This window comes from Ylistrum balloti, unplaced genomic scaffold, assembly GCF_031769215.1.
Source record: "Ylistrum balloti isolate Yb309-2 unplaced genomic scaffold, AGI_CSIRO_Ybal_v1 Utg369790, whole genome shotgun sequence".
Taxonomy (NCBI): domain Eukaryota; kingdom Metazoa; phylum Mollusca; class Bivalvia; order Pectinida; family Pectinidae; genus Ylistrum; species Ylistrum balloti.
The window spans coordinates 453,643-473,628 of record NW_026781974.1 but is presented as its reverse complement, the minus strand read 5'-3'; the positions used below and the strand labels follow the sequence as shown (position 1 = coordinate 473,628).

At 36.6% G+C, this 19,986-nt stretch overlaps 1 protein-coding gene across 1 annotated transcript in view; it reads left to right on the top strand.

Annotated features, from left to right (window-relative positions):
- The first annotated feature begins 5,316 nt into the window (after positions 1 to 5,316).
- LOC132544307 (sodium/hydrogen exchanger 1-like) overlaps positions 5,317 to 19,986 on the top strand; it is an 89,230-nt gene continuing 74,560 nt past the window's right edge. Inside the window, exons 1-2 of the mRNA XM_060207883.1 lie at positions 5,317 to 5,377; positions 5,550 to 5,795. Of these exons, the coding sequence (XP_060063866.1) occupies positions 5,317 to 5,377; positions 5,550 to 5,795 (307 nt within the window). The remainder of the gene's footprint in view (positions 5,378 to 5,549; positions 5,796 to 19,986) is intronic.

Sequence of the window (19,986 nt, the reverse complement as noted above, 5' to 3'; positions counted from 1 at the left end):
AAACAGAACAAAAGCTTACATTACACAGTCTACGGTAAAGATCAACCTTACTACCATAGTAGTGTCAAGTCCAGCAGTGGGATTGGGCGTACATAAAGTAGTTTGTTTATTACATAGGGATCATATCTATCCTTGTTTTGTCACCTGCCATAAAAGCTTATTTTGTGTGGATGTTTTTTAACTCACAGTATGACATTTAACTTGTTGATCCAAAAAAATATATGAATGTATTTTTAGCTCAAATGTTTCCTATATGGAAATTCGAACAGATTCTCTCATGTACTTCTGTGGAATTTCAGAAAGTTAGAATTGTGCCTCTGAAAGGTAGGGGAGAAACTTTCACTATTTAACATTGATGTGTAATATTTTCAAAATATACTTGGAATATTTCACCTGATAACCATATTTTTGTAATTCTGACGGTTTTGGAAAAGTTGATAAAAGCATTGATAGCCTATTGAAAAACAAAAACTTGCATCTGATTGAGCGTATGAATATGCTTTACAAAAATTCAGTGATGTTTATTTAAAAGCTTACTGTAAAGACATCAGTCCCCTGGGTAATATATTTTCTCTCAGAAATGACAGCAAAAAAAAACACGATAAGTTGTTCTGAATGTGGTTATTTACTATTGACAGGAAAATGAATCATTTGGTCTAAATCAGCTTTTCCTTCCAGACATCTTGAAGTCTGCAAAAAGGTGATTTAAATGGTTGGAAAAAACCCCATATTCCCTTTTCATGGTTTTAATGATGTGATATTGTTTTTGTTTTTGAAGTAAATTTTTGTGCACTGCAAGGTAAGAAGAAAACCGTTGTGAAATTAAAAATTTGTATCATCAACTATCAAATTTTAATTGGACAAGTTTGTCTCTAAGGAAAATAGTTAGAAGTAAAAGTGATGCTATTTAAAAAAATGAAAATTAAAAAAAAAAAAAATTAAAAACATCACTTATAATGTTCTTTAGCAATAAGTTTTACTAATTCTCATAAAAGTCTGATTAAATGTTTATTAACCATCATTTATAGCAGTTCATCTCTGACAATATGTAAACTTAAAAATTTGTTAGTTTACCTGTAGTCTTCATTGGCAAGAAATTTACCAATATTGTTACTAGACAACAATTTTAACAATTCTGTTCTTTAGTTACAGTTTTACCAATACTGTTCCATAGTAACATTTTTACCAATACTGCTGTATAGTAACAAATTTACTGATAGTGTTACTTAGTAACAGGCTATCCATTAACTTTCCTTAGCAATAGTTTTACCAAATACTTTTCCTTGTTAAGAATTTTACAGATACTTTTCCAAGACAGCAGATTCGTTAAATATTATCCTAGGTACCAATTGCACTGATACTGTTTATAGGCCATATTTTTGCCAATACTGTTCCTTATCAACATTGAAAATCTGTTCCATTACAACAGTTGTATATCAATACTGTATGTATGCTGAGATAACAGTTATACTAAATTTTTCTGTACCTTGACAACCATGGATGATTGATCAGGAAAAGGTTTACCAGTACTGTACTGTTGCTGTACCTGTGCTCTCTAGAAATATTTTCCTTTAAGATTGCTGTTCTATAAAGATGATGTCTTATTCTGAGAATGATGCTACAGAAACAGCTTTAATGTTAATCATAATGGTTTTATTGTCTTGTAGCCAGGCATAGCAACACAATGTTTAAAGTACCTGTCTGTCAAATTGATTGATGTGGTGTCTATCAACAATTCAGCATTGCTGACCTGTTGTGTTGCTCTCTCCAGTGCCAGTATCACACTGCACTGTCTGTGTATAGGGTGCAAGCCTTACAAATTCACAAGGCACCCCACCAACAAAACAAGCAGCTATGGACAGGTAGGTGCCAGCGTGTAATGACTGTTCTATTGCCCAGACCACTGGAGATGGTTTCAAGGCTAAAAGTTTGTAGGGAGGACTGAGGGTTACGGATGTCACTGGCTCTCGAAGTAAATGGACTGTTTGGACATCAAGGCAAATTGGATATCTTTGTTATAATGCGGTAAGATGTAGTGTAAATAGCAAACCAACGAAATCACATCTTACATTCATTACTGTGTACTTAGACATACGGAAGTGATAGAAATAGAAACACACGGGTTACAGATTGATGGCAAAAAAGATCTAAAGGTGAGAAAATATGAGGTCTTCTCAACTTAAAGAATTAAGTATTGAGGGAAGAGGAGGAGGATTTTAATGGAAGCAAAATCGAGTGGATTTAGAAAACGAAAAAAGACATATTACTAAGTTGGAAGAGGTACTAATGTATAGCATAGCAAGACATTGTCTGGAATTCCTACAACTAAGATACAGGTAAACCAGATACAGGTAAGAATTATTGATTAATGAAGTGGAAAGTGATGTTCATGCTAATTTATTTTTTGTTTTTATGGTTAAATTGATATTGTGCAGCGTCTGTTAATGAACATGCAGGTATTGATTATCTAACAGAAATGGAAATTTATCGTTTTATTGTGACTTGTCATCAAGTTCGTGTTGTAAGGAATTGCTGGTTGGGTGTACATGTTGTCTAAAATCAAATGCATATAACACACACAAAGAGCTGCTCTAATGAGACTATCTACCGAAGGCAAGCTACCATAAACGTTTTGGTTTGTGAGATAATAGTGAAAAATATGTGGAAGACCATTTTAAAAGATAGCTATAAATTGTACTTCAGTTGCATGCTGTAGATGATAGGGTGGATGATGGATCAGTTACATTTGTATTAAATATAACTGTCACAAATGATATAGGAAGTTTAGAATTTTAAGCAATTGTTGAAATTGATTTGAAATTTTTGGAGCAGAAATTTCACATACCAGGGGAATACATTTGAATTTGAAAGAAAACTACAAAACTGAAAGATATGGCAGTGAAGGAAGTGTGATTGACAAGCCAGAATTAGAAAATATGTATACGTATCTGTAACAGAAGCAGAATCTTTAGGGATTATTTACAGAAAAATTTGTATTATCTATTCAGTTCAGTTATAAAGATACATAGGATTTATGAGTGTTTGTTCAGATTGATGAGAAACTTCAACTTTATTCTGTACCTTTGTGAAGGAGGATATTGATCAATCGGGGCAGAATATCTGTAAACCAGGGTTACTTAGTACTGACATCCTCATTACAGGTCTTGATTAGGTCATAAGAACTGTAGCAGTTATTAGGTTTGAATAATTGTTGGTGTGAACTCTGCTGACCCTCACTGATTAAGATTTAAGTTAACTACATTTAGACAAAGCTTTGTTAGCTTTATAGTGCTTTTACTTAATTTTTCTAGCAGGATATACTTATCTTTTCTTTTTTTTTCATTTTCCTTCAAATAAGAAAATATTTTGTTCATTTATGGATATAAGAACCTTTATGAAGGGAAAACAATTTTGACAAAAGAAAAAAATTGAAAAGAGCATACAAAGCTTGATGCCTCTGGATCTACCAACCCTAGTTTAACAAAGCTTGGTTAGAATCAACCAAGGGTTAGTGAAAAAGTTCAGATTGTTGCCATTGAAAAAATGCTGAAATTTTGGAAGCAAAATTGAGACCGAGAAAAAAATTTGTCCTTTTAAACAAATCTACTTGTCTGAAATTTTGAAGAATATTCTTGTTTTATCTATATTAGGGAATTTTCAGCTAGGCTGGATAATTCTAACCTAGCTTTGAGCAACTGGCCACTTGATTAAATCAAAGTAGGGGTTTAGTCAGGTCAGTGACCGTGATGTTCGAAGTTAAAGAAGGTGAGATTAACATAAATTTAACAGATTTAGGGATTTAAACGTTTTAAATGTGTGTAAGATACAAGAAATATAAGAAGGGATTGAAGGAAAAAAAAATATTGAAATCAATTACATGTAAGTGAAATAGTAAGTACCACAAGACCTCACATGCCTAGCATTGTTAACTTGATGTGTATGTTACATAAATTGTTGGCAGTATTTTTTATGAAACATTAATATCAGGAATGAAATACACATGTATTGTAATTGAAAATAAACGACATAATTAGACAAGCATTATACAAATACTTATCTTATATTCATGATAAAATTAAATGCCTGACCCCAGTTTCATGAATCTTCCTTAACCTAAGGAGTTTTCCTTAACTTAAAATAGCCCATAGGAAAGCATTACATAAGTTAGGAACTCAATGTTTTTCCTTAACTTACGTAATACTTTTCAATGGTAGTTAAGATTTCCTGAAGTTATGGAACATTGGTGAAACTGGAGCCTGGTGACTATTCAATAACAAAGAGCCACAGGGTCATGATGAATGACATGTAGCATGTTGGGATGAATGATTACAAGTTGTGTTCAAATGAATGACATTGATAAAATTTAAGCTCATAAATGTCAAATGAATTAAAATCTTTAACCGTCTTTTTCTCAATTTCCAAAGTCCTAGGGTCAGGATACTGAAATGCTTCCTGCATTGATGAATAGCTGCCAAGGTTGTTTAAATAAATGACCTTGACCTACTTTCAAGGTCATAGGGTCAAATGAGTCAAACTTTTCAAGCACCCTCTTTTGAATAATCAAAAGTAGTTTTGTTATTTCACTTGTAGCATATAGTAAAAGATCAGTTTGACCTGTGACATTTTAAAGATGAACATACAGCTTCAGTTAAATGTTTTAAGTGAAAAGAAAAATGGATTTGAAGACATTCTTATTTGAATTTGAAATGAGTGCAGAAAGGTGTTAATTAAGATCGCATAAAGACTGGTTAAGTTGTTAAAAAGCTTGATAGGCAGATGGCACAGATGAAGCAGAGTGAACTGGGAATATCTGACAGTGAATTGAATAAAAAGTAATTGATAAGATAATATTCCACAGCAAAATTTGAAAAAGAGATGTAATTTTTCTTTCATGAGGTTTATAATATCAATTACTTCTTTGTTGTCACTAAAAGTTTTATCATTTCATTTCAGATGCTGTGAGAATACATGATTAAAGAAGTTACAGTCCAGACATCTATAGATTTTCTATGATTTGCAGATAGCAATTGGTTAAATTCCTGATGAATCTTGAGGGAATAGGTTTAATTAACACATAGAGTAAAATTTTAAGCAATCTTTACAATGAAGGAGTTGTGGTAGAGTGTGGCACGGCAAGGGACAGACACATCAACAACTATACCATCCCATTTCACATTTGCTGATGCGATAACAGGGAAACACCAGCTTTGGGAATAATGTCCATAATATTAATGTGCTGATGTTGGGATTTGTCAAAGCAGAAGAATTGGAAGTATTTTATAGAAGCATTTTTGATAAACAAGCATTTTTTCCCAGATGGATACACCTGTCCTATGGAAAGCGAACTTCCAGATCTGCTTAGTGAAGTGGAGGAAGTGTATGTAGAGGAAATATAATGGAACACAAAGAGATTAGATCTGAAATGAAATGAAATCAAACAAAAAAGTGCAGTTTTAATGACGGAATATCAGTGAGGGCATTTTCACTGGAATCTTTCACGTAAATGACAAGGATGGAAATGTTGAGGATATTTCTGTGTGTTTTTGTAGTTTCCTTTTGGGTTATATGTACATTGGCAACAGCCAGTGTTCATATTCCGTCTTTGGATCACCATGGAAATGAGGTCACAGGTCAAAATGATTCTGGTTACCGTGACAACAGTAGTGACATGACAGGAGATCACCACAGTGATGAACACTCTCATGGTATACACGTGGCTAGCATACATTTTGAATATGTAGAACAGCCACTTACCATTGCAGTCTTCCTCCTGATTGCGGGCATTTCAAAACTGGGTAAGTAACAATGCTGAATATTACTAAATGACAAGTCCCAGAGGGTTGCAGTTTAATTTATTATTTGCCTTTAATACTACTAACTCTTAATTTGTATAGGAAGGTGAAGTTTGCTTGTGTCTTCTGTACAGTATGAAAATTACTAACATCTTTATTTCAATTATTCTGTCTGATAGAATAAATGAAATTATATTTCTTCAGCACAATTCAGGTTTTGTTGCTTCCATTTGTTAAAATAACACATTTTATAATGTGTAGAAGTTTTAGTTTTGCATCAGAACAAATTAGTGTGAAATCTTAATTACATCTGAGCATGTTATGTAGGTATTGAGTTAGGGGATGCAAACATGTAGATAAACAATATTTAGAAGAGCATACATCAGAATCATGTCAGGTGATACTGCTGAGTAGAGAGTGTGTTGGGTCAGAGGCCAGCGGTGGATATAATTTGAGTCAGATATTACATCATTACTCAAGATAAAGGCTTCTATGTGTGTAACAGGAAATAAATATCAAGCAACAAAAATATATCTAGATGTTATAAGTGCACTGCCCCAGTAGATCGACTAACTATGTACTGTCTCTCTCATGAATAAGTCATAGTGGAGAAACCAGCATGAATGGAGTGATGATTTGCTACAATAACAATACCCCCATTATACTGTACAAGTTTTTATTTCTGAGACGGTCTGGTTCTGGGTTTTTTTGAGGATGAATTATGATCATGAAAAACTGATTCTTGAAAATAAAATTAATTAAGTAGAACATGTTCAGTGTCATGAGGGAAAATCTGCAAAACTTTTAACCATTGAGAAAAAAAGATCTTTAATCTTAAGTGTAAATTTTCTAGAATAAGTTTAGGACATATCTATATAATAACATATATAGAATCTTAAATGACTTTTTGTATCATTTGAAATTTTTAAGTCTTTGAAGTTTTTATTTTTGCAAAAATTTGTGAGCATAAATGAAAATGTTGAGACAAGTTTCATAAAATCTCATATGAAATGAAAGCAAATCTATGATGCTATTTATCAGATAACTCCACTTTTAAATTCAAAATGTGGAAGAAAAATCAAACAGAGGTAGCCATTTTCTTGTGCTATTTTCAACTTATGATGTAATGGCGTTGTCCATATTGTGACATCACAATAAATTTCTGATTGGCATAGCCAAGGAAAAAAACTACAAGGTATACTACCCTAGTGACAGATACACGAATAATATAATGTGTACATGGGTGAATTCACTGGATAAGTTAGATTATGTTATTAAAAAGTAGATATCAATGTATATTTCACTAATATATGTCATTCATCATTAAAGAATTCTGAAGGCATGGAATTTATCATTGCTATTTCTGCAAAGGTATGTTCAAATTTCTCATCAGTAAGAGCAAAAATAGATAAGAGGAAAGAAAGGAAAACATCAAACTTTTACAGAACAAATAGAGATCAAACAATGGTGGATGGCCAGAGCCCTCTTGGATCTCTTGTTAAAACAATTGTATGCTAAAAGTATTTACTTACATGAATAGTTCAATGCAGAGTAAGAGAAGAAGAGAACACGGATATGATTTAGGTGGAACCTTATCATGTACATTGTATACAGGATAGAGGTAGAAGATAGAACCGTGCCATGTACATTGTATACAGGATAGAGGTAGAAGATAGAACCTTGTTGTGTACAGTGTATACAGGATAGAGGTAGTAGGTGGAACCTTGCTATGTACATTGTATACAGGATAGAGATAGAAAGTGGAACCTTGTCATGTACATTGTATACAGAATAGAGGTAGAAGGTGGAACCTTGTCATGTACATTGTATACAGGATAGAGATAGAAAGTGGAACCTTGTCATGTACATTGTATACAGGATAGAGGTAGAAGATAGAACCTTATCATGTACAGTGTTTACAGGATAGAGGTAGAAGGTGGAACCTTGCCATGTACATTGTATACAGGATAGAGGTAGAATGTGGAACCTTGTCATGTACATTGTATACAGGATAGAGATAGAAAGTGGAACCTTGTCATGTACATTGTATACAGGATAGAGGTAGAATGTGGAACCTTGTCATGTACATTGTATACAGGATAGAGGTAGAATGTGGAACCTTGTCATGTACATTGTATACAGGATAGAGATAGAAAGTGGAACCTTGTCATGTACATTGTATACAGGATAGAGATAGAAAGTGGAACCTTGTCATGTACATTGTATACAGGATAGAGGTAGAAGGTGGAACCTTGTCATGTACATTGTATACAGGATAGAGGTAGAAGGTGGAACCTTGTCATGTACATTGTATACAGGATAGAGGTAGAAGGTAGAACCGTGCCATGTACATTGTATACAGGATAGAGGTAGAAGGTGGAACCTTGCTTTGTACAGTATAAAGGATAGAGGTTGAAGGTGGAACCTTGTCATGTACATTGTATACAGGATAGAGGTAGAAGGTAGAACTGTGCCATGTACATTGTATACAGGATAGAGGTAGAATGTGGAACCTTGTCATGTACATTGTATACAGGATAGAGGTAGAATGTGGAACCTTGCCATGTATATTGTATACAGGATAGAGATAGAAGGTAGAACCTTGCCATGTACATTGTATACAGGATAGAGGTAGTAGGTGGAACCTTGCCATGTACATTGTATACAGGATAGAGATAGTAGGTGGAACCGTGCCATGTACATTGTATACAGGATAGAGGTAGAAGGTGGAACCTTGTCATGTACATTGTATACAGGATAGAGGTAGAAGGTGGAACCTTGTCATGTACATTGTATACAGGATAGAGGTAGAAGGTGGAACCTTGTCATGTACATTGTATACAGGATAGAGGTAGAAGGTGGAACCTTGCCATGTATATTGTATACAGGATAGAGATAGTAGGTGGAGCCTTACTATGCACATTGTATACAGGATAGAGATAGAAGGTGGAACCTTACTATGCACATTGTATACAGGATAGAGGTAGAAGGTGGAACCTTACTATGCACATTGTAACAGGATAGAGGTAAAAGGTGGAACCTTACTATGCACATGGTGTACAGGATAGAGGTAGAAGGTGGAACCTTGTCGTGTACAGTATACAGGATAGAGGTAGAAGGTGGAACCTTACTATGCACATTGTATACAGGATTGAGGTAGAAGGTGGAACCTTACTATGCACATTGTAACAGGATAGAGTTAGAAGGTGGAACCTTACTATGCACATGGTGTACAGGATAGAGGTAGAAGGTGGAACCTTGTCGTGTACAGTATACAGGATAGAGGTAGAAGGTGGAACCTTACTATGCACATTGTATACAGGATAGAGGTAGAAGGTGGAACCTTACTATGCACATTGTAACAGGATAGAGTTAGAAGGTGGAACCTTACTATGCACATGGTGTACAGGATAGAGGTAGAAGGTGGAACCTTGTCATGTACATTGTATGCAGAATAGAGATAGTAGGTGGAGCCTTACTATGCACATTGTATACAGGATAGAGATAGAAGGTGGAACCTTACTATGCACATTGTATACAGGATAGAGGTAGAAGGTGGAACCTTACTATGCACATTGTATACAGGATAGAGGTAAAAGGTGGAACCTTACTATGCACATGGTGTACAGGATAGAGGTAGAAGGTGGACCCTTGTGGTGTACAGTATACAGGATAGAGGTAGAAGGTGGAACCTTACTATGCACATTGTATACAGGATAGAGGTAGAAGGTGGAACCTTACTATGCACATTGTAACAGGATAGAGTTAGAAGGTGGAACCTTACTATGCACATGGTGTACAGGATAGAGGTAGAAGGTGGATTGTCGTGTACAGTATACAGGATAGAGGTAGAAGGTGGAACCTTACTATGCACATTGTATACAGGATAGAGGTAGAAGGTGGAACCTTACTATGCACATTGTAACAGGATAGAGTTAGAAGGTGGAACCTTACTATGCACATGGTGTACAGGATAGAGGTAGAAGGTGGAACCTTGTCGTGTACAGTATACAGGATAGAGGTAGAAGGTGGAACCTTACTATGCACATTGTATACAGGATAGAGGTAGAAGGTGGAACCTTACTATGCACATTGTATACAGAATAGAGGTAGAAGGTGGAACCTTACTATGCACATTGTATACAGGATAGAGGTAGAAGGTGGAACCTTACTATGCACATTGTATACAGGATAGAGGTAGAAGGTGGAACCTTACTATGCACATTGTATACAGGATAGAGATAATAGATGGGTGGAACCTTGCCAGTTTCTACATTGATTATCTGTCTAATGTCTCCTATTTAACAGACTTACTTTTTTTTATAAGGCAGCTCAATCTATTGTGAAATACACTGGGTAAAAGAAATCAGAATGTTTCACTAAAATCAATGAGCAATTCCTTAGTGGTGGTAAAAAAGTTCAAAACATTAAATGTTGTACTCTTGAATTTCAGATGAAACATCGATGATCACAAATTATCATATTTCTTATTCTGCTTTACAACTGTGCACTGGCTGGCTGGTAATTAATCTCTCACCTTGAAATGGAGGGGACTTAACTTTAATGTTGTGTTAGTCTGTACCTCCATCCTTCTGTCCACTTTCTTTCTTGTCCTGGTCCTGTCTTCTAAACAACTAAGCAAGGAAACTTAATACTTGGCATATAGGTTTCCCTTGGCAAGATGGTATGTCACATAGGTCACTCTAACCTACATTTTGACTTTTAACCTACATCAAAGAAAACATTTGTCAGGGACCTATCTTCAAAACTATTAATCATTGGAACTTTATACTTGGGAAATGGCCCACCTTGGTAGATGGTGTGTCATTTCTCAAAAGTAGGTCATTTTGACCTCCATTTTTACATTTGGCCAACACTGAAGAAAAAAAATTTGTCCAGGCCCTCTATTTCACACGGGTACACCTTGGTATGACTGTTTGTCACATATCAAAAGCAGGCCACTCTGACCAACATTTCGACCTTTGACCTACTTCAAAGAAAATGAAAATGGCAGTGTTTTACTTCTCTTTCTGTACAGTCATGACAATATTATTTTCATGTTAACTTTGTATCATTTTATGACCCTGCTATTTCATAGAACAGCATATAGTGTTATGTATGTATTTGGAGGTTGATGATCCTGTATGTATGTGTTGAATGGGTCTATATACAGGTTACTGAGTATATACTTTGTAATTCAATTCAAAATTATGAGCACATTTTTAATTAATTCTTATTGGCTGGGATGAGACATCAACAGCATGTATCCAGATGTGTCATGACCAATCACTGTATTATCCTATTTTTGTACATAAATCAATTACTGAACCGCTCTGTTGTCTCTTATCGTGTCAACTCCTGTGGTTCAATAATTACCGTCAGAATATTTGAAAATGCCATGACAATATGATTTTGAGTATAATTGAGATGCATGTGTTATTAAGGTGATGATATAAGGTCTAATCTATTACACGAGCCCTGAAGATGATATCATGGTTTTCTTAGTGTTTTACAATCATGTCTTTCGTTCTGACCTTCCCATGAGGAATTGACCACTAATAGGCATGGGGAGAACAAGATACAAGAAGATCGATTTTTTTATCATTGTATATATGAGCAAACAGGTATATGTTATAAACAAAACACAAATGCATTATCAAAGCATGGCAAATTACAGAAGCAAAGCATATCACAGCTATATTTGTTGGCAAGCACAAAAGTATATATTTCAAATATATCACAGCATGCACGGTAAAAGCAAAGTTAACTGTAAGCAGAAATAGCAATATAGTATATATAAGACAGTATTTACTAGATAGCCTACGTGAAAAGATAAAAACATTGCACAATAGTGAAAAGTTAAAGTAGCAGTGTTTGCAACACCAAATAAAATTTGTGATAAAATATGAAGTTTGATTTTTCAGCGACAAAAGAACATCACTAATTGTTTCTTAAAGTCTTAATTAAAGTGAATGATGAATGATACAATGTTGTTTTTAGTAGTATACCTAGAGAAATCAATATCTTCACTGAACATTGCTTACCTACTCTAAATCTCAGCCTGTTAAGGTTGAGGAAGGACATCTTCCTATCAGTTATTTTATGGTGCTGGATGTGCTGATTTAATTAAATATTGTCAATTTAATGTACTCAGCCTTCATCGACACTACCAATGAATATGTATCTTGTGGCAGAATTAATGTCACAAGTGATCGACCAATGAGAATCCTTGGTTTTTAGAAATGGAATAGCTAGATATTTTAACTTCCTCGGTTGTTTACAGGTAAAAAAATTATGTTACCTGTGTGAAATACAATACACTGATCACTTTTTTCAGATATCATCAAACAGATTTCTGCGAAAAAATAACAAATATTCATTGCAAGTGGTCTTTAATAAAAGTTCTCTTTCTCATATAAATTTTAATATGGTTCATACATGTTTCCTTTGTTGAACATTGTTACCATGTTTACCATATACAGGCAGTTAATTCACCTATAAAAATACAACTGAATAAGAACAAATAATTAAGCAAACTAGAGAAATGTTCCGAACGATACGAATCAATAAAAATCATCATGGGATCTCTAATGTTTGAAAACATAAATTTCAATCAGGCTTAGCCTTAACATAAGTATGGTAATTTTACCACTGTGATGAATATTCCTCGAGTTTCAGCTGCTCATATTTATTAACCAATTGTTTTAAGCCAATATAGTTATGGCTTTCGATAATATGATGGTGCTGATGTGTAATAGGATATAAATGTCATTTACAAAATCACGTTACGTAATGATGAGGTTTCAAAGTGATGAGCATTGTGGAATAGGCTGATAAAACAGATTGTCTCATATCTTCATCATATATCTAGTAAGATAATATAGCTCATCGTTTTTCACATACAAACTTAAGGCTTTTTAGATAAAGCTTGCAAATTACCTCACAAGAAATCTTAGAGATGTTATAAGGATGTTCCAATATATCTGTATTATTTTCATGTGATGAATGTTGGATGGGAGATAGAGATGTTCCCACTCTCTTTTTCTGTGATTAAGTGACTTTTTCACTCCTTGTTCCCCATAATTCCATGACTTTCCCATCTCTTGTTTCTGTGATCTAGTGACTTTTCCCTCCTTGTTCCCCGTAATTCCATGACTTTCCCACCTTTTGTTTCTGTGATCTAGTGACTTTTCCCTCCCTGTTCCCTGTAATTCCATGACTTTCCCACCTTTTGTTTCTGTGATCTAGTGACTTTTCCCTCCCTGTCCCCGACATTCCAAATCTTTGTTTCTGTGATCTAGTGACTTTTCCCTCCCTGTTCCCCGTAATTCCATGACATTCCAAATCTTTGTTTCTGTGATCTAGTGACTTTTCCCTCCCTGTTCCCCGTAATTCTATGACATTCCCAGTCTCTGTTTCAGTGATTGAGTGACTTTTTCCCTCCCTGTTCCCCGTAATTCTATGACATTCCCAGTCTCTGTTTCAGTGATTGAGTGACTTTTTCCCTCCCTGTTCCCCGTAATTCCATGACTTTCCCAGTCTCTGTTTCTGTGATCTAGTGACATTTCCCTCCCTGTTCCCCATAATTCCATGACATGCCCTGTCTCTGTTTCAGTGATTGAGTGACTTTTTCCCTCCCTGTTCCCCATAATTCCATGACTTTCCCACCTTTTGTTTCTGTGACCTAGTGACTTTTTTCCTCCCTGTTCCCTGTAATTCCATGACTTTCCCACCTTTTGTTTCTGTGATCTAGTGACATTTCCCTCCCTGTTCCCCATAATTCCATGACATTCCCAGTCTCTGTTTCAGTGATTGAGTGACTTTTTCCCTCCCTGTTCCCCGTAATTCTATGACATTCCCAGTCTCTGTTTCAGTGATTGAGTGACTTTTTCCCTCCCTGTTCCCCATAATTCCATGACTTTCCCACCTTTTGTTTCTGTGATCTAGTGACTTTTTCCTCCCTGTTCCCCATAATTCCATGACTTTCCCAGTCTTTTTTTCTGTGATCTAGTGACATTTCCCTCCCTGTTCCCCGTAATTCTATGACATTCCCAGTCTTTGTTTCAGTGATCTAGTGACTTTTTCCCTCCCTGTTCCCCATAATTCTATGACATTCCCAGTCTCTGTTTCAGTGATTGAGTGACTTTTCCCTCCCTGTCCCCGTAATTCCATGACTTTCCTAGTCTCTATTTCAGTGATTGAGTGACTTTTTCCCTCCCTGTTCCCCATAATTCCATGACTTTCCCACCTTTTTCTGTGATCTAGTGACTTTTTCCTCCCTGTTCCCTGTAATTCCATGACTTTCCCACCTTTTGTTTCTGTGATCTAGTGACATTTCCCTCCCTGTTCCCCGTAATTCCATGACTTTCCCAGTCTTTGTTTCAGTGATTGAGTGACTTTTTCCCTCTCTGTTCCCCGTAATTCCATGACTTTCCCAGTCTTTGTTTCTGTGATCTAGTGACTTTCCCTCCCTGTCCCTGTAATTCCATGACTTTCCCAGTCTTTGTTTCAGTGATTGAGTGACTTTTTCCCTCCCTGTTCCCCGTAATTCCAGGACTTTCCTAGTCTCTGTTTCAGTGATTGAGTGACTTTTTCCCTCCCTGTTCCCCGTAATTCCATGAATTTCCCACCTTTTGTTTCTGTGATCTAGTGACTTTTTCCCTCCCTGTTCCCCATAATTCCATGACTTTCCCACCTTTTGTTTCTGTGATCTAGTGACTTTTTCCCTCCCTGTTCCCTGTAATTCCATGACTTTCCCACCTTTTGTTTCTGTGATCTAGTGACTTTTTCCCTCCCTGTTCCCTGTAATTCCATGACTTTCCCACCTTTTGTTTCTGTGATTGAGTGACTTTTTCCCTCCCTGTTCCCCATAATTCCATGACTTTCCCACCTTATGTTTCTGTGACCTAGTGACTTTTTCCCTCCCTGTTCCCCATAATTCCATGACTTTCCCACCTTTTGTTTCTGTGATCTAGTGACTTTCCCTCCCTGTTCCCCGTAATTCCATGACTTTCCCAGTCTTTGTTTCTGTGATCTAGTGACTTTCCCTCCCTGTCCCTGTAATTCCATGACTTTCCCACCTTTTGTTTCTGTGATCTAGTGACTTTCCCTCCCTGTCCCCGTAATTCCATGAATTTCCTACCAGTGATTTGTTTCTGTGAATTCCAGTGACTTTCCTAGTCTCTGTTTCAGTGATTGAGTGACTTTTCCCTGTTCCCTGTAATTCCATGACTTTCCCACCTTTTGTTTCTGTGATCTAGTGACTTTCCCTCCCTGTTCCCCATAATTCCATGACTTTCCCACCTTTTGTTTCTGTGATCTAGTGACTTTTTCCCTCCCTGTTCCCCATAATTCCATGACTTTCCCACCTTTTGTTTCTGTGATCTAGTGACTTTTTCCCTCCCTGTCCCCGTAATTCCATGACTTTCCTAGTCTCTGTTTCAGTGATTGAGTGACTTTTTCCCTCCCTGTCCCCGTAATTCCATGACTTTCCTAGTCTCTGTTTCAGTGATTGAGTGACTTTTTCCCTCCCTGTTCCCTGTAATTCCATGACTTTCCTAGTCTCTGTTTCAGTGATTGAGTGACATTTTCACTTCGTGTTCCCGGTGATTTCCTAATTTTTCTAGTCTGCTTGGGTGTTAATGGGTCATTACATAAACAATATAGTAAAAATTATCATCTCCATGGAAACCAAGATTTTATTCATGACATTTTCAAATTATTAGCTTTCTCTTATCTTTTCATCACAGGTGATTGCTATAGGCCTGTATATATTGCCAAAGACAGTTACTATTCCTATTGGTTGGTCATGTGACTTCAAATTAAAACAGAATCAACATTGTCTGACATTTTCACCAGCGCAACCTTTTCCTGTGTACCACACAACCTGGTTCCAATTGGCATTTGTAAATTATAGAAAATAATGCATAGTTATATGTGGGAACAGTAAAAAGAAACTCACTTTAGATAAGTTATCATTAGGGCCCACACGAAAGTGCGGATGCCCTATAGAAATTACAGTATCTGTCAATCCGTCCATCTGTCTGTCTGACTGTCTGTCTGACTATCTGTCCATTGTTTGTCTGTCCATCAGCATTAACCAAAACTTTTGACAGTACTTCCTTACTGAAAGCGTTTGCTTTTAATCACTTTACGGTTTTGAAGGTCAAGGTTAATGTCACTGTATTTGTTAGTATGATTTTTCATAATATTCTTGTACTTGAGGTCTTGCCAGTAAACTGTCAGCTGGGGTTAGTGTGTAGAGCTGTTATCGTTGGGGGAAAACTGCATTGCGATATTGTCGAATTTTGCTGTTAACGTTGTGATATATCGTGATATTTATCACATAAAATCTAAATGCTAATACTGTGTTCCAGACAGAAATGTTACTTTTAATTGTACAGTTTTCATGTACATTTGAACCCATGTCACTCTCAATTTGAGTCCGTTAGTTTCTTTAAATTTTCGGTAATTGCAAGTTTTATTGAGAAAAATTAATTTATCCACATTGTTATCTGATAATGTTGCACATTTGTTAGTAAAAGTGTTTCCAGCACATCTAAAAGTCCTTTCGGATGGTGCACTCGTTGCCAGAACACATAAATATAATTTACCCCAATCTATCGCACTTTGTCAAACTTTATTTATGTGTTGACGGGTCTTTCCACTGCTGTTATGGGTCAACATTTGTGTCGGCTGGTATTCTAGTACACTCTATTAAGTAACGATCCATTTCCTAGGGTAATTTGCTCCCGCGTTAAATTTTTCTCTTGTGTCTAACAAACAAAACATCGCTGAGAAAGTCTCCCAAACTGTCATCGTTCTTAGCCCGTTTTTCATCAAGTTCTGAAGGACTGTCGTCGATTTGATCGACCATGTCAATCAGCTGTATGGAAGGCAGTTCTGGAAGTGTGGGTTTGTCTTCAACTGTTGAAGTCGCAGCTGATTTGTTACTGTGGAAATCAGGTTCAGTTTTCACTTTGATGACAGTTGTCTTTTCGACAGAATTATTAACTCCAGAGTCTCACTGTCAATGTACATGTCGTTAAATCGAGGGTCCAGCAAGGTACAAGTGTTGATAAATAACTGCACAGTCTCAGACTGATAACGACTGTTAAAATCGTCCAACATTGCCAACTTCATTTCTGTAATGATGAGGGGGGATCACTCTCATTCGGTTGTAAGATAATTGAGATTTTTTCCAGCATTGAAACCATAATCAATGCTGTTTGATTTTTTCCGACAGAAACATGTTTAGAGACGCTATCAAACGGTTTTAGAATTCTGATAGTTTGGTTTCTTTGGCTGTGAACACCATGCTTCTATCATCCTGCTTGTCACTGATATACAACAATGCAGAATAGCAGGTTCCTGTTAAACAAAACGCAACAACAATTCAAGTAGGATGAAAACGCACTGATCATATTGGCTGCATGGTCAGAAACGGCATAAGGATCACACATTTCCCATTCCTCCACAGCCTTACTAAACTCTCGCACGATGTTTTCTCCAGTGTGGCTGTCGGGTACACTTCTGGTTAACAACACATTTGAATTTAGTTTAAATCCTTCATCAATGAAATGAACAGTTATGGTCAGGTATGGATCACCAATTGCACCACTTGTCCAAAAATCACCAGTCACCGCATGATGGGGAGCACCTGCTAATTTTAACAGTAAACTTTGTTCATACCTCGATAGTATGTATTGATCCATATGATATCCCCTGCTTGGGATGCTAAATTTTGGTTCAATTTAGTGCAGCATTGATTGGAATTCAGCCCCCTCAATAACAGATAATGGCTTGAGGTCACCAACAATAAAATCCACAATCCTGTTACTTCCAATAGGAAAGCAGTTTCTTTTTCCAGAACACTTGATATTGTTGACTGAAAATTTACACCAGAGTTTTCACCATTAGGATGTAGAACAGTATAGTGATATCGATTTAAATGTCCATTTTAATTTGTCGTATTACCACTGTATTTAACAACAGCTTTACAAACATGACATACAGCAGATTTTTTGTCCTTATATCCTTCAACAGCATTCTTCTCAAAACCAAAATACGTCTAAACATCGGAAGTATTTCTACACCAGAAATTGAGTAAATTATCAGCGACCTTATCAGTCTGCATCTCTGACAAAAATGAACCTTTGTAATATAGATAGAAGTTCAATGAACTGATGTGCCCCCTTAGACAAAAATGGTTTGATCCAATACCGCAGCAGACTCAACAGGTGTCAAAAATGGAATAGTCTAAACTGATACGATGTAGCTATTTCATTCAGAGATCCTGTGACACATGACATGCGTTTTGTTACATTGTTTCAGACAGCTGACTGATTTCCTAACATTGTTTCACTATGTTTACAGACTTTGAATGAACAGCTGTTGACAACAACTTTTTTGTGCTTTATTTGTTTGAAAATCATGTATGTTTTCACCTGAAAATTAAACTGTTCCCTCATACTTTTTGCCTGTGGTGATATCACCGATATTCAAATATTCCGCGATATCGCCGTCCTGCTTTTCTAATCATGATACATTGTGATGCCATTATATGATAACAGCTCTATTTGTGTGTCTGAGGGTGGTTGGTGAGTGGAGAGGGGGAGGAATTTCCAGCCACATAACAGAATAATTAGTCAGGTTTCCGATTTGGGCGCATTTTTCCTAAATAAATACTTCATTCATATGATGACCTAAGAAGTTGAAAACTGCTCCCACTGTTCGTTATTTTAAATGCAGTTTCTGTTCAAGTGTCTAATTAAGTGACACGTACTTGGAAAAAAAGTTGCGCCAACACAATTTTCTGCTCCCAATCTTTGGATCTCATCATTGTATTCATTGGCAACCATAACTTAATAAATATGTTGCAAAATGAGCTTCAGTGTAATTCATTTTGACATTACAGAACTTCAAACATTTCTTTATTTCTACAATATTATTCCAATTGCTGACTACATAATGATCTCTAGGAATACAGCTTACTTGTACATGTAAGATTAGTCAAACTGTGACAAGATGTGGAAACACCACAAGCAATATAAGTTGAAGTTGAATGGCAGACTTGCAATGTATTTGATAGTTCATGCTAAAATTGCATTTAGGCTTGGTAACTTACTAGTAGCTTATCATTATAATTGGCACCTCACAATATACATAGAAATATTGCACAGTATGCAAATTAATTGACATGCCAGCAGGTGCAGACTACACGTGGCGGTTAACAACACAATGTAATGAGAAAATTGACATTGCAGCATTATATCATCATATAAATACACTAATGAGCCATGGAATAGGGAGTAGCATTATCTTCCTGTTGCCAATAAAGTCATGACTGTACCAGACCTTGTCCCCTGTGATTCTATGACTGCTCCAGTCCTTGTCCCCTGTGATTCCATGACTGTTCCAGTCCTTGTCCCCTGTGATTCCATGACTGTTCCAGACCTTGTCCCCTGTGATTCTATGACTGTTCCAGTCCTTGTCCCCTGTGATTCTATGACTGTTCCACACCTTGCCCCTGTGATTCCATGACTGTTCCACACCTTGTCCCTGTGATTCCATGACTGTACCAGACCTTGTCCCCTGTGATTCCATGACTGTTCCAGTCCTTGTCCCCTGTGATTCCATGACTGTTCCAGACCTTGTCCCCTGTGATTCTATGACTGTTCCAGTCCTTGTCGCCTGTGATTCCATGACTGTTCCAGACTTTGTCGCCTGTGATTCTATGACTGTTCCAGACCTTGCCCCTGTGATTCTATGACTGTTCCAGACCTTGCCCCTGTGATTCCATGACTGTTCCACACCTTGCCCCTGTGATTCCATGACTGCTCTACACCTTGTCTCCTGTGATTCTATGACTGTTGCAGACCTTGTCTCCTGTGATTCTATGACTGTTCCACACCTTGTCTCCTGTGATTCTATGACTGTTGCAGACCTTGTCCCCTGTGATTCTATGACTGTTCCACACCTTGTCTCCTGTGATTCTATGACTGTTGCAGACCTTGTCCCCTGTGATTCTATGACATTTTCCAGACCTTGCCCCAGTGATTCTATGACTGTTCCAGACCTTGCCCCTGTGATTCCATGACTGTTCCAGTCCTTGTCCCCTGTGATTCCATGACTGTTCCAGACCTTGTCCCCTGTGATTCCATGACTGTTCCAGTCCTTGTCCCCTGTGATTCTA